The sequence below is a fragment of the Labeo rohita genome, chromosome 19, assembly GCF_022985175.1.
Source record: "Labeo rohita strain BAU-BD-2019 chromosome 19, IGBB_LRoh.1.0, whole genome shotgun sequence".
NCBI classification, from domain to species: Eukaryota; Metazoa; Chordata; class Actinopteri; order Cypriniformes; family Cyprinidae; genus Labeo; species Labeo rohita.
The window spans coordinates 4,356,114-4,371,079 of record NC_066887.1 but is presented as its reverse complement, the minus strand read 5'-3'; the positions used below and the strand labels follow the sequence as shown (position 1 = coordinate 4,371,079).

The 14,966-nt window shown below is 35.5% G+C and overlaps 1 protein-coding gene across 2 annotated transcripts; it reads left to right on the top strand.

The window, feature by feature from the left end:
- The first annotated feature begins 84 nt into the window (after positions 1-84).
- On the top strand, positions 85-13,080 carry seh1l (SEH1-like (S. cerevisiae)). Of its 2 annotated transcripts, none has more exons than XM_051137677.1 (9): positions 85-369; positions 708-758; positions 2,006-2,152; positions 3,422-3,633; positions 3,715-3,813; positions 3,900-4,040; positions 4,207-4,364; positions 4,950-5,097; positions 12,771-13,080. In XM_051137677.1, the coding sequence occupies exons 1-9, from the start codon at positions 259-261 to the stop codon at positions 12,937-12,939; spliced, it is 1,236 nt and encodes a 411-aa protein (XP_050993634.1). In that variant the 5' UTR covers positions 85-258; the 3' UTR covers positions 12,940-13,080. The 2 variants fall into 2 exon arrangements, with proteins under 2 accessions (XP_050993634.1, XP_050993633.1); XM_051137676.1 differs by lacking the exon at positions 12,771-13,080 and adding an exon at positions 8,658-9,869 and having other exon boundaries at positions 86-369.
- Positions 13,081-14,966: the final 1,886 nt, after the last annotated feature.

Below are 14,966 nucleotides of genomic sequence, written 5' to 3'. Positions count from 1 at the left end.
ATTTGATGTTTATTCGCACTTCAGTTCATGTGGTTAACAGTGGCAGCAGTAACTCCGCTCGTGCAGTAGGGGGCAGTAATCAGCTCTCAAACGCTTTCATCTGCAATAAAGCAACGAGCAACGATGTCATGGCAGAAACATGGCAGTGGTAGTGTTTAACATTTCTGTTTAAGTTTGATTATAGATCTTTCTGTCGTTTCACTTAATTGTGTGAGGTCGTTTTCTTGGCGGCATCAAGAAGTATCTTTTTCCTGGAAGATGTTCGTGGCGAAGAGCATCGCAGCGGATCATAAAGATCTGATTCACGATGTGTCTTATGACTTTCATGGTCGGAGGATGGCGACCTGCTCCAGTGATCAGAGCGTCAAGGCAAGAAAACACTGTCTGAGAGTTCAATTTCGCTGCACAGTGTATATTAAAAGTTTTTTCATAAACATACAGAGACAGCTTTCGATATCCTGTGACACCCAAATACCGGTTTATGAGGACAGTTCAGTAGGCAGAGTTGGCAGAGACCCTTTTATAAGTAGAAAGACGTTTTCTGAAGCTGATCTCATCCTAAAGCTGTAAAGCTGCAGTTTACAGTTCAGTCAGACTTTAAGCCCCGTGTTGCATAATTCAGTCATTTATAGTCTTTTGAACCTTTAATATATAATGCTTGGTGTCTTTAATGACAAATATTCTGTCTTTTTTCATTTTAAAACTAGGTCTGGGACAAAGGCGACGATGGAGAATGGCACTGTACTGCTAGCTGGAAGGTATGAGTTATTTCTGCGATGTCTTTTTGGTGTAAATCTCCATTTAACACTAAACTGCATAGCTTTAGAATTCAAAATGTGGGGCGCAATAGGTGCATGTACATTTAGGTCATTTTTTGTCATTGTAAAGTTTGTGTGCATATGACCATATTAAATAAACATTAAACTAAATGTTGAAATCAGTTAGTTTAATCAAGTGCACCTTAAAGGAGAAGTTCACTTCCAGAACAGTTCACAAATAATGTACTCACCCCCTTGTCATCCACAATGTTCATGTCTTTCTGTCTCTTTAGTTGTGAAGAAATTATGGTTTTTGAGGAAAGCATATCAGTGTTTTTCTTCATATAATGGACTTCAATTGTGCTTTCCAAAATGTAGTTTAAATGAGCTTTAAAAGGCTCTAAACCAGCCGAGGAAGAAGGGTCTTATCTAGTGAAACGTTCAGTCATTTTTTTCGGAAAATAAAAATGTGTGTACTTTTTAAGCACAAAAGCTTGTGTAGCACAGGCTCTGGAATGCATGTTCACGATGTATTGAATCATGTCGAAAGGTCACGCCGAACGTAGGCGGAACTACAGACCCAGTGTTTACAAAGCGAACGTGCAGAGACTAAGAAAGTGCAAGAAAGAAAATAAGATTATTTAAGAGTTTTTCGCCATACTTTACTTTTTTGAGCCGGAGTACACCGACGATGAACTTATACGTGAATCGTAGTAGTGATGGGAAGTTTGGATCATTTTACCGACTCGGAAATTTGAGTCTCGTTCAGCAAAAAGAATCTTTTTCGAGTCATTTCGTTAATTTTAGCAAAAATGAGCGAATCGTTCAAGAACTACCCGTGGACGCACATCCGAGAGCCTGTGCTACGTGAGCTTTTGTGTATAAAAAGTATGCAAATTTTTATTTTTCGAAAAAAAAAAAGACAGATCATTTTGCTAGATAAGACCCTTCCTCAGCTGGGATCGTTTAGAGCCCTTTGAAGCTGCATTTAAACTACATTTTGGAAGTTCAAATCGGGGGGCACAACTGAAATCTGTTATATGAAGAAAAATCCTGAAATGCTTTCTTCAAAAACCTAATTTCTTTATGACTGAAGACAAAGACATGAACATCTTGGATGACAAGGGGGTGAGTACATTATTTGTTTTAGAAGTGGACTTCTCCCTTAATGGAGTAATAAAAATGGCCATGTGTGACTGATGGCTGTATTTTAGGGTTGTTTTTTGAGTTGTGTCTGTCTGTTGTAGACACATAGTGGGTCCGTGTGGAGGGTGACATGGGCACATCCTGAGTTTGGTCAGGTGTTGGCGTCTTGTTCCTTTGACCGCACTGCAGCTGTATGGGAGGAGATCGTTGGAGAATCCAATGACAAACAGCGTGGACAGAGTCACTGGGTATGTGAAACTGTTAATTTCTTCAGTGTGTATTACCATTTTTGATACCACAGGGAAAAATAGCTACAACATAAAGACAATAAAATTTGAACAATGTCTAAGTTAATTTATTTTTTACTTTAATCATACTAATTTTTTATCAACTGAAACTCTGTTGCCTGATAGCTCTGAGTGGGATTATATAATAAAAGTCTTAGTAGGAGTAGTAGTAGTGTTGTTATTGTTGTTATTATTATTATTATTATTATTATTATAAGACAGATCTATTGTAATACAATATCTTTTTTTAAAAATATTTTTTAATATCTTCACTTGCACTTCAGCAGAACGATTGCAGGAAAATAAAGTGCTTGCAATTTTCTTTAGTTATTAAATGTAAGCTTTTATAAACAGACCATATATGTTTTTAGACCCTGATTTACAATTTAAGTTTACAATTGTAACCATGTCAGATCATTTTGATCTAAACTTAAGAATTGCATCTGCATAATATCAATAAAAAATAAAGTGCTTACTGGATTCCTGAAGAAAACAAATGAATTACAAAACAATAAAATAAATAAAGATATTGGACATTCTGAGAATTCCGCAAGTTTTTCCGTTTGTAATTATGCTCCGCGTGGAATCGACCGCGATGTGAGCACCGCCTCAACTGCACAAAACAGCCCCACCACAAGAGAAAGCGGCTGGTTGCGGTTCCGCTGCTTGCTGTGTCCAAGAGTGAATGTTACCTCAAAAGCCAAAATGACGCCACACTTTATACCGAAGCGGGAGCAGAAACTATTCTTTCATCCTCCATGCTAGTATTTCCTGTCACTGTTTAAGTTCAGAGATAAGAAGACTGCAGTCTAGCGGTCAGAATATATGCTCAAAACGAGGCAAATGTCATGAATCTTGTATGATTTTTTTTTTTGTTTTGTTTAAATATTGATATTTCATTTTTGAGAATCGATACATTATCGCCAAACAAAATATGATACGATATTTTCTTACACCCCTGTTGTTTTAGTAAACTGTGGCAATGAGAGAACAAAATAAGTTGTGGGAACAAATTTAGTGAAAATAAAACAAATTGTGTGTGGCCATGAACTAAAATGAAGGAACGAATTAATTAAATTGAGGAATGCAAAATTTCTTATATAAAATAAGGAATGAATTCTTAATTCATAGCTGCCATTTAACAAAAACAAGGCAATGAATTGTAATTCGTGGCCACAATTAACTAAAACAAAGAAACAAATTAATAAAACAAGGGAATTCTTAATTCAGATCAAGAGGACCACACTGGTGGACAGTCGGACGTCAGTGACCGATGTGAAGTTTGCACCGAAGCATATGGGCCTGATGCTGACCACCTGCTCTGCAGACGGCGTGGTGCGCATCTACGAGGCCCCTGATGTGATGAACCTCAGCCAGTGGTCACTGCAGCACGAGATCTCCTGCAAGCTCTCCTGCTCCTGCATCTCCTGGAACCCCTCCAGGTCTGAAAGCTGTCAACACAATCACATATGTATATAAAAGATGTATTCTTGATTGTCACAACTATTTGTGCTGCCGTTTAGTTCTCGAGCTCATCCTCCAATGATAGCCGTGGGCAGTGACGACAGCAACGTCACATACAGTGGAAAAGTGCAGATCTACGAGTATAATGAAAACACAAGGTATGAGCTTCGCTCCATGCATCAGTTTCTATTTTGCTTGTTATCGGTTCTAAGCATGTTTCTAAAGGGCTTGTGTTGACGTGCAGGAAGTATGCCAAAGCAGAGACGTTGATGACTGTGACAGACCCGGTTCATGACATTGCCTTTGCTCCTAATCTGGGGAGATCCTTCCATGTGCTGGCGATAGCGACCAAAGACGTTCGCATTTTCAAACTCATACCATTGAGGTTAGTAGGATACCACACTCAGTACTAAGTGAGGTAAGCGGTCAAATCTGTTTACAACAACCTAGTAACCTCACATCATGGTGCTGAGTTTGACATGTAAACATGTTTTCCTTGGACAGAACGAATGTTGTCGGTGTAGTTGATTTGTGTTGTGTGTTTCTGACAGGAGAGACAGCGCCAACAGCTCTGGTCCCACTAAGTTTGAGGTGCAGGTGATGGCTCAGTTTGACAGTCATAACTCTCAGGTGTGGCGCGTGAGCTGGAACATCACCAGCACTCTGCTGGCCTCCTCTGGAGACGACGGCTGTGTGCGGCTCTGGAAAGGTCAGCTGTCAGCTCAATCTGCCTCCTGTTGGGTGAACAACAATTCGCGATGATAGCTCTTTATCATGGCCTGTTCTCTTCACATTCTAACTCTCTCTACACTTTGTTTATGAAAGGATTGGTGAGATATGTCTGCGATGCATTACTCAGCGTTGCAAGAACATGTAGAAACCTTTGAAGCTCCCCTCAGCGCAAACACAGATCCACTGCTCGGGTGCTCCTAAACAATTTTTCATAGTCGCACGCAGTAGTTTTCAGTCGCATATGAAACATGACCTTTACTTAATATCCTAGTGATTTTTGGCATAAAAGAAAAATTGATAATTTTGACCAGTACAGTGCATTGTTGGCTAATAAATCCATGCTACTTACAACGGTTTTGTGGTCCAGGGTCACATATGTGTTCCCTATTCTAAAATGTTAGCAAACATATGAACTTTTACATTTAAAACTGTTTTATTTTGCTGATGACTAAAAATGCACAGACAGGAAAATAATGTGAACTAATAATATCTCCTGATATGTTTCATGAAATAAATCAGATTAGTAATTTGTGCTGTGAATGCTTTTTCGTGTCTTCTGCAGCTAATTACATGGACAACTGGAAGTGCACAGGGATCCTGAGAGGAGACGGCAGCCCAGTGAACGGCTCCTCTGGACACGCTGCGGCTCTGAGCACAGTGGGCGTCCCTGGATCCGCTCAGATGGTTGTTGGGGCCGCGTCTGCTGGCAGGTATGTCATGGTGTGTTCAAGTCATTATGTAAAGATTGTATTTATGAGTTGAAACACTCAAATGGCACTCTCAAAGTCAATTGTAAGTGAGAAGCTCAAGATTTTATTTGAGCCCTGTTTGAGTTTCTGTTTTTGGGTGCATTTGTAAAAATAGATGCATCGCGATGATAGATTTATTGAAATATGTTAAATAATGTTTTTATTTACAATTAACTAAGTTGCATGTATAAAATAGGTTGGTATTGTACAATTACAATTGAATATGTAATAAATTCAGTTTTACAGCACCTTCAGAATTAAAAATGGAAAAAAGATTTCAACACATTACACACAAGCCCTATTCAGATGGTAATTGTTTCTCATGTGGACAACTGTAAAATGAATTCCCATGGCATCTCAGTGATAAAACTGGATTTGCATTTATTTACAGTGGAAAAGCCTGTTTTCTGTGATCCTATAAAACTGTTCACGTGCTTGTCTGCTGTAAATAAAATGTAATTTGCTTGGAATAAGAGCATATTCATATTTATACTATTCTATTTATTATTTGATTTGTTAAATCTCCAGTTAAAAAAAGTGTTATATAGTTGAAATGGTTTTCTGTCTTGCATTTTATCTCTCAAAATAATGCACATCATACGCATTCTTCGGTAGACTTAAACAGTGAATTTTGAATCAATTTCTTCTTGTAAACTGGATTCAGTTTGTAATTAAATTACCACACAATCTTGGTTTTTGTCAAAAAACAGTGAGTAATTTGCCTGAGGATTTTTGTGCGTGGTGGGAGAAAAACACCGGTATTCTGGATTCAGACGGCAATAAAATCACTGACTAACCCCTGAAAATGTTGAAAATCCCTATGAGAAACAGTTACTGTCTGAATTGGGCTAATTTAATGCATGACCATATGAGGGGTGTGCGATATATATCGCCTGTGGTAATATCGTAATTGTTGTTTTAACAATGTGCGATTAGATGTTATCGAGTATGTTGCAAAAAGCAAACAAAACACACCTACAAAGTGCACGCATAACGATATATTATGTGATAAAGTCTAGTAAGTATGCATTTAAAGTGCCTTCTTTCACTGTATGATTCAGTCTATTAAAATGCATTTAGAATGATCACAAAATTCACAAAAAGATATGGGGGCAGAAAATGTATATATTTAAATCAGAGTGCAGTTTTTTTTTTTGTTTTTTTTTTTCCTTCAAAAATCAGCATGACTACAAATGTTATATTGATTTTATTCAGCAGTTCAATAAACAAGAGTTTAATATTAAGACTTATGTTTTAGACAGCATATATCCTGTTTTTGCTCAATTTCGCCATCAAAATTTTTTACAATCACAACCACAGCACTGTTTGGCATCTCTGAGCAGCATTTTTAATTTTGCATTCAAAGTAGCTTTTTATTTTTTAAATAATTTCAAACATCAGTAATTGACTGATTAAATGTAAGAATTTGACTTCAAATATGATGCAGACTTTTAGACAAAAATGGCTTTATAAAGGTAAAAATGTCTATAAAACGTAAAAATCAATTTAAACTTATTGGAAAAGAATAATTTCTATCACTTGTGAACTGACACACAGAATATGAAGAATATCAAAAACTTTAGGAGTCAGCATGGTGCTTCTTAAGATATCGGCACAATAACACACAGCAAAATATTGTCTAATCTAGGGGTGTAAGAAAATATCGGTACACGTATGTATCGCGATATTTTGTTTGGCGATACTGTATCAATTCTCAAAAATGGAATATCGATATTTAAAAAAAAAAAAATCATACAAGATTCATGATAGTTTTAAGCTTATATCCAGACCGCTACATTGCAGTGTTCTTATCTCTGGGGCCAGTTGCATAAAAGGTTAAGACTAGTCTTAAAAGTAAGCCAGCTATTTTTTTTCTTTAAAGCTGGTCGTCATTATTTAAATTCAGTTACATAAAAATGTAGATTAGTCTAAGTTGAATCCAAAAAAATAAGACTGATTACCCTTTGGCTAACTGCTAGCTGGTCAAACTAGCTCTTAAGACACTGTCTTAACATAGAGGCTAAGTTTATGCAACTGGCCCCTGAACTTAAAAGAGTGACAGGAAATACTAGCATAAGGGCACGCTGCTAATGTTAGCGTTAATGGAGGAGGAAAGAATACAGGGTGGGCCATTTATATGGATACACCTTAATAAAATGGGAATGGTTGGTGATATTAACGTCCTGTTTGTGGCACATTATAAGTGGTCAGAAACTTGTAAATAACTCATGAAAGAATAAAGTTATGTTAAAACCAAGCACACCATTGTTTTTCTTGTGAAATTCCCAATAAGTTTGATGTGTGATGTATCCATATAAATGGCCCACCCTGTAGTTCCTGCTCCCGTTTCGGTGTAAAGTGTGGCGTCATTTCGGCTTTTGAGGTAACATTCACTCCAGGACGCAGCAAGCAGCGGAACAGCCGCGCGGCCACCACCTGCCTGTGCAGCCGCGTTCTCTCGAGGTGGGGCTGTTTTGTGCAGTTGAGACGGTGCTTGCGTCGCGATCTCTGCGATTGCACGGGAGCATAATTACAAACTGAAAAACTTGCGAAATTCTCAGAACAAAAAGGTTTTCAGAATGTGTAATATCTGTATTTATTTTATTGTTTCACAATTCTTTTGTTTTCTTTAGGAATCTTGCAATCCCTTCTTTTTTTTTATTGGTATTAAGCAGATTCTTATTAAGAAGTAGTTCTTAAGTTCAGATCAAAATGATCTGACATGGTTACAATTGTAAACTTAAATTGTAAAGCAGGGACTAAAAATATATATGGTCTGTTTATAAAAGCGTACATTTTATACATTTAATAACTAAAGAATCTTGCAAGCACTTTATTTTCCCCTTTTACTCATACTGCACAAAAAGTGATTCAGTAACATTCAATGGTTTGCATATGGTGGTGTGTTTTTCATAACAGCTTTCCTAAAATTATGTCCTATTCATAAAATAAGAAATATCCCAGTATATCGCTTTGTTTACAGTGTGGCTATGTATCACAACATATCATACCGCAACCCTTGTATCGTGATACGTATCGTAGCGCCAGATTCTTGGCAATACACAGCCCTAGTGTAATCATCGTTATTGATTAAAATCCCAGAAAATATTGAGAGATTATTTTTTGTCAATATCGCACATATTCTAGATCACTTAACCCTATCCAATACCTAAACATAACTACTACAACAGTTGCCTTACTGTTAATAACAAGCAGATTAGGAGTTTATTGAGGGGAGCTATTAGTTAAAAAGTCAATGTTTCTCCTAATCTAAAGTCAAAAGACTAAATGGTTATATATTAAATAAGCAAATGATATTGGATAGAATTTTGATAAGAATTCATCACAAATGAATAGGTCTGGCATAATCTTTAGGTTTTTGAATGAAAATGCAAAAACTACTGCTTTATGTAAGAAATGAATTTTGACTGACAGTCTTTTTTTGCAACTAACAGCTTTAATTAATTTTTTTTTGTAAAAGTTTGTGGTCTGTACATAATTGTGTGTCTTATTTTTAACAGAAAAAAAGCTCAGCTGATGCCAGGCTAATGGCATAAAGTGCTGATTGACTGTTTGCTGCATGCACATGCACAGGATTGGACCAAGACCTCATTGACCCTCCCCTGCACGGTGTGACACCTGTACACTCGTCTAGCTACTAATCCAACGGACGTGTGTGGTTACAGCACGATCGGTTGTGTGGCAGTTAAGGAACTGTGCTTGTGTGTGTGTTGTGTTCAGTGATACTTGCCTTACAATGAGCATTTTTTGTATTATTGAACAATTTACACTAAACTCGATTCTCATCCATACTGACACTTATTCATTGTTGTGATGTGATGCAGTATTACTTATTTATTTAATACGTTTAGGTCATTTTTCATGCGTTTCAGACATAATTGTGTTCATTTGTCAACGTTTGTATTGAACTCGTCAGAAACCTGTTGTAGTTGCATTTAAAGAAGCAGTTCACCCATAATCAAAACATAGTTTACACGTTTACTTTTCTTCTGAGAAGCATTTTAACGCCCTCGTTTTATAAAAACCTATTTGCTTTTCAAACAGCTTGAAGGTAGGTAAATTTGCCATCTTTGGTTTCAGGGTGAACTGTTCCGTTAACTCAGGTTTCCAGAGAACACTACACACATTTGTGCGGGTGGTTTGAAGCTGCTGGCATGTAATGTGTGGTGTGAACAGTAGAGGGAGACACTCTATCATTCAACCCAGTTCTGCACAAATTGTTCTGTCTTCAAATATGCCCTTGGAATTGCTAACACATTGCATTTAATTCAACTAACTGAATTATAGATTTTAGTAACTCTTATGATGTAGGCACAGATTGTTAAAAAAAGCAGCTTTTTGCTGTGCTAAATTCTAGTAGTCAATGAAGAAGCATCTGACATGCTGAACAATATCTATCTCTGTTAATAAACGATCACCAAAAGTTTGTGAAAATTCAGGAGTCTGGTGCATGAATAATAGACCATAAATCAAAGGCTGGAACTTGATCATTACTTTATTACGCCATACATATTGGAGATCTTGAGGCGCTCGTTCTCCTTTATGACAGGAACGCGACATATTCTTTGTACTGTTGTCACTTGAAATGGGGATTCAAAAGGAGAACATTTAAAAGTGAATGCAGCTTTTGTGAAATAAAGTTTTTTTTGTAAAATAAAGTTTGTTTTTCAGTTCTGATTTATGTAATAAAAGCCTCTTTGAGGTTTGTCTGATTTGTTTGTCCTCATTCAAGGAGACCTTGCAAGATAAACAAGTTGGTCTAAGAAGACATTAAAAAATAAATCAATAAATAAAATAATAAAGGGGTTTTGAAATGTTACCATTAACAAAATCCTGATTCAGTCCCACTCAGATCACGACCGCTGTAAATGTTAAAGGACAGACTAATTGTGTAATAATTTTTAGACAAATAGTGGCAGTAGGCTTAACCATTCAATACAGTTTTTTTATATTAAAAGTTATCAAACAAGTGTTTTTCATTATTTTCTGTGTAATAAAAGTAAAAAACAAACAAACAAAAAAAAAACTAAAAACCAGTGTTGGGGAAAGTTACTTTTAAAAGTAATGCATTACAATATTGAGTTACGCCCTAAAAAATATAAACAATTATGTTAGTTACTTTTTTTGGAAAGTAATGTTACTTTACTTTTGCGTTACTTTTTAAATCTGGGTAGGGCTTGCTTGTTTGTTTTTAATATAAAAAGCTCTATTTTTGGCAAATATAAAAGCCTTTTCACACCAAAAGCCTCAGACTTTAAGAAAAGTAAATTCACGTCTGTACAGTAGACCGCTGAAGAAAAAAAGAAAAAAAGTCAACTCTTCAGCAATAAAAAAAAAAGAAAACAAATATTAGAATATCTTGAGTAATTTTTGCTTATTAAAAAGGTCGGCAGCAATTACATTGGTTAATAAAATGGGATTAAATGCATAAAGGATATTTGTAAAGATTTACATATTTGTACATATTTAACATATTTAATTATTTTGGTTTGCGTCATATTCTGAGTTTAATTTCACTGTTTTTATTCATTTTGAGAAATACTGAATCTGTTTTTTGTGAGTGAGATGAATTAATGCATGTTCACTTTTAGTCTAGAACTAACATCTTACTCCCGAATTCTCTTAACATGGGAACAGGAGAGCTTTTAATCAATAAATGGGGGGAAAGTAACTGGCGTTACTTATTTGAAAAAAGTAACTCAGATATTTTCTTGTCAATTAAAAAGTAATGTGTTACTTTACTAGTTACTTGGAAAAAGTAATAATATTACGTAACTCGCGTTACTTGTAATGCGTTACCACCAACACTGCTAAAAACCAACTTCTTTTTTCTGTCAAACTAGCTAGTGCCTGTACTGACAGACAACTTAGTGTAAGATAAAATGTTTCAAATTTGTTTTTAATTCAATCAATTTTGTTTTAATTTTAATGTTTAGTAGTAAAAATAACAAAAATTAACTTGCAGGCTAACTACAAATAATGGGTAACACTTTAGATTAAGGAACGCTATTCACTATTAACTAGTTGCTTATTAGCATGTATGTTACTAGCATATTGGCTGTTTATTAGTACTTATAAAGCATATTTCTGCCTTATTCTGTCTAACTGTATTTTAGATCACTTTAGCCTGTCCTATTACAACAACTATCTTACTATCAATAAGCAGCAAATTAGTAATTTACTGAGGGAAAACTCTTAGTTAATAGTAGGGCTGTCAGTTTAACTTAATTAATTAGTTAAAAAAATAACGCGATTAAAATATTTTAACGCAGTTAACGCGCTGGCCCCGCCCCCAGACCTGTACGTCATCTTATATTTCATGTAGCTGACTGTTGACAAATACGATGCAGGGCAAAAAATTCAGGATATTGGTACAAAAAATGCCCCTGTATGTGTTTTGTCTCATCACATATCACAGGATATCATACGGACAGCAAGAGCAAAATGACATGAGTGCTGATTTTGTCCCGATCTATCACGAACACAAATGTGATTTTATACAACAGTTCAGAAGTTGAAATTGTGTTATTTTTTAAACACAATATTATGTGATTTTGCTCAATTTTGCAAAGAACATACTACCTTTGAAGCCATAGCAGAATTATTGCGCGTCTCCGACCTGCTGGCAGATTTAGTTTCTTATTTAGAGTATAATTTCATTTAAAAAAAAGAGATGAAGAATAAAAGGGAAATTAAAGGGATAGTTCACAAAAAAAAAAAAAAAAAAAAAAATCAATTCTGTCACCATTCAAACCCTTTCAAGCAACAACCGACATTATACAACCAACACTGTATGAACAAAAAATACTAAGATGTTTCTCAAATTATCTTCTTTTCCATAGTTTGCGTTAGGCCATTGCAGCCTAAATGTTTGTGTGTAATAAATTCTATTTTGAATCAAATATAACACATTTTATTAAACAAATAATTATTATTAAGATACTTTTTGTAACGTCTGCTTGATGCTTTACACAACAAGGACTTTAAATTATCTTTTGGGAAAAATGTCTCAGCCAAATCTGATGTGTGATTAATCATGAAATTAATTAGATTCAGATTTTTAATTGACTGACAGCCCTAGTTAATAGTGAATATGTCTTCCCTAAGTTCCCGAAAGTTTGGTTAATGAAATATAAATATTCTAGAAAATTACTAAATGAATAAATAAATCAGCCAATCAATCAGTCATACAAATTTCAGTGTGATTCCTCAAGGTTGTTGATGAAAATTTTTAACAGTGTCTTTAAGTTTAAAGTTTCTTTCAGTTTTCTTTTTCTTAAAAGAAAGAAAATGTTTCAGGTTCTGTTTTTTTCCCTTTATTTGTCTTAGCTTTTATTGTAAAAGCATGACTATAAATATGATAGTATTTTTTTACAAACTGAAGTACGAGGTGAAATTATATTTTGTGGTAATTGACATCATTCCACATATTTACTGTTGATTAACTTTCATTGCATTGAAACTGAAGCATTCATGTAATGTTACCATGTTTTCAACCTTTATTTGTTTCATAGTTTTTCCTCATTGTCCATTTTTCCATCATCTCTCTGTGTGTTGGTGTTGTGTCTCGTTTGTGTTTTTTGTTTGGTTTCGCCCCCACTCTGTTCTTACAGGTACTTCTTCCCTCATTTGGACTCCCCCAGAGCGGGTTCACGCCTGGCCCACCTCCTTCCTCCCCCCTCTCTCATCGAGCAAATGTATGAGCCTGATCCGTCCCACGCGCCTCAGCTACGTCATCGACACACGGCCAACTCCACCAATCAACCCACCGAACATGACTGAGAATCTCAGCCTAATCTGCGTTTTTATGCTTCTTCACATTTGGTGTGTACAGTTTGTGTCATCAAATGTGTTAGCTTTTTTGGTTATTTAATTTTCTTTATTACCATTATCAAAATAGTTTTTGTCCAGATCATAGTTTACCCTAAAATATATATATAAAGAAAGTGAAGACAACTATTTTGTATTTTTTGTGTAATATTTTTAGCAGTACAAAATATTATGAAATGTTTTTAGTGTATTATTTATAAATTAAGGGTAGTATAAATACTTTAAAAAGTAGTATTTTCAAAATCTTAAATCAGACTGCATTTTTATAAAGAAAAACACAATTTCATATTTGTTTTCTTTTTATTTATTTTGATGTAAAATATGACTGGGTCTGTGCTTGACAGGTTGAGGCAATCTGAAACTGAAACTTTTTACACAATGTTTGTTTCATTAAAAAAAAATAATAATTTTGTACCTCGCATTTTGATAGGTTAAAATTATTTAAAAATATGTATCGTGCATTTGATTTTCTTTTTCTTTAGCCAAACCAGGGCAAAAAATAAATAAATGCATAATAAATCAGATCAGATGAAACACTTTGAGTCATGGAAGTTGTGGGTTGTTTTTTTTCTCTTCTGTGTCTGTGGCAGATGTAAGTGGTCAGGGCTTTGTCCCTGAGGCTGCTGAGAGTGTGTTAATCAAGAGAACATACAGTATCGTGGCCTAATTACACACCTGCCAACCCTGTGGCCATGTCTGCATTGGGCTGGCATAGACTCTCTTTACAGAACCACACAGTAATGGCAAACACACTTGTTAAATCACTGCCAGAGGGTTCAGGCTCTTTTTGGTAAATGAGTCTTTTAAGAGGGTGAAATGACACAAGCCCTCCTTTCACATTAGCACCTCCTTCTCCAGTGGCCCTGCCTCTTCCTACTGATGTCTCATCCCTCCACACACACACACACACACAGGACTGTGGTTAAACTCACTCCAGGCGCTGATGTCTGGCCTTCAGTCTTCACACACACACATCACTGTACAGATATATAAATACGTACCATAAATATACCTTCTTTTGAACCTCATTATTGCCTGTGGTGTGACACACACATTGAAACACATGCACATTTAAATGTTTCAATGAAATATAAATGTTTTACTATATATTTATTTGTTGTTTCTATCTATCTATCTATCTGTCTATCTATCATCCAATCAATTTTGTTCAATAGAATCTGTCTATTCTTTGTTTGTTCCATCCATCCATCATTCATTTCTTTGTTCGTTATATCCATCCACCCATCGTTTGTTTGTTAGTTCTGTCAGTCTGTCATTGTCGTTCGTTCCATCCATCCATTGTTCATTTGTTTGTTCCAACCATCCATCCATCTATCCATCGTTTGTTTGTATTTCGTTTGTTCGTTCCATCCGTCTGTCTATCCATCCATCCCTCCATCCATCCATCTAATCAATCATCCATTTTTCATTTATATGTTCCATCCATCCATCCATCCATCCATCCATCCATCCATCTAATCAATTGTTTGTTTGGTCCATCCATCCATCCATTGTTCATTTGTTTGTTCATTCCATCCATACATCCATCCATCGTTTGTTTGTTTGTTCTGTTGCCATCCGTCCGTCTATCCATCCATCCATCTATTCATCTATCCACCCAATCAATTGTTTGTTTGTTCCATCCATCCATTGTTCATCTGTCTATCTATCTATCTATCTATCTATCTATCTATCTATCTATCTATCTATCTATCAATATCTATCTTTATGTTTATCTATCTATCTTTATGTTTGTCTATCTATCTTTATGTTTGTCTATCATCTATCTATCTGATTTATTTATTTGTTTGTTCCAATTATCTATCCATCCAACCATCTATCTATCCATCCATCCATCCATCCATCCATCCATCCATCCATCTATCTAATCAATCGTTCATTTGGTCCATCCATCCATCCATTGTTCATTTGTCCATCCATCCATCCATCTTTCTGCTTGTCTATCTATCTATCTATCT

What these genes read in the sequence shown, in the direction of transcription:
- seh1l (XM_051137677.1), top strand. Translation starts at nt 259, where the DNA reads ATGTTCGTGGCGAAGAGCATCGCAGCGGATCATAAAGATCTGATTCAC. An exon ending in GAGTATAATGAAAACACAAG is followed by an intron (nt 3,814 to 3,899) that starts GTATGAGCTTCG and finishes GTTGACGTGCAG; the next exon opens with GAAGTATGCCAAAGCAGAGA. An exon ending in CTGTGTGCGGCTCTGGAAAG is followed by an intron (nt 4,365 to 4,949) that starts GTCAGCTGTCAG and finishes TGTCTTCTGCAG; the next exon opens with CTAATTACATGGACAACTGG.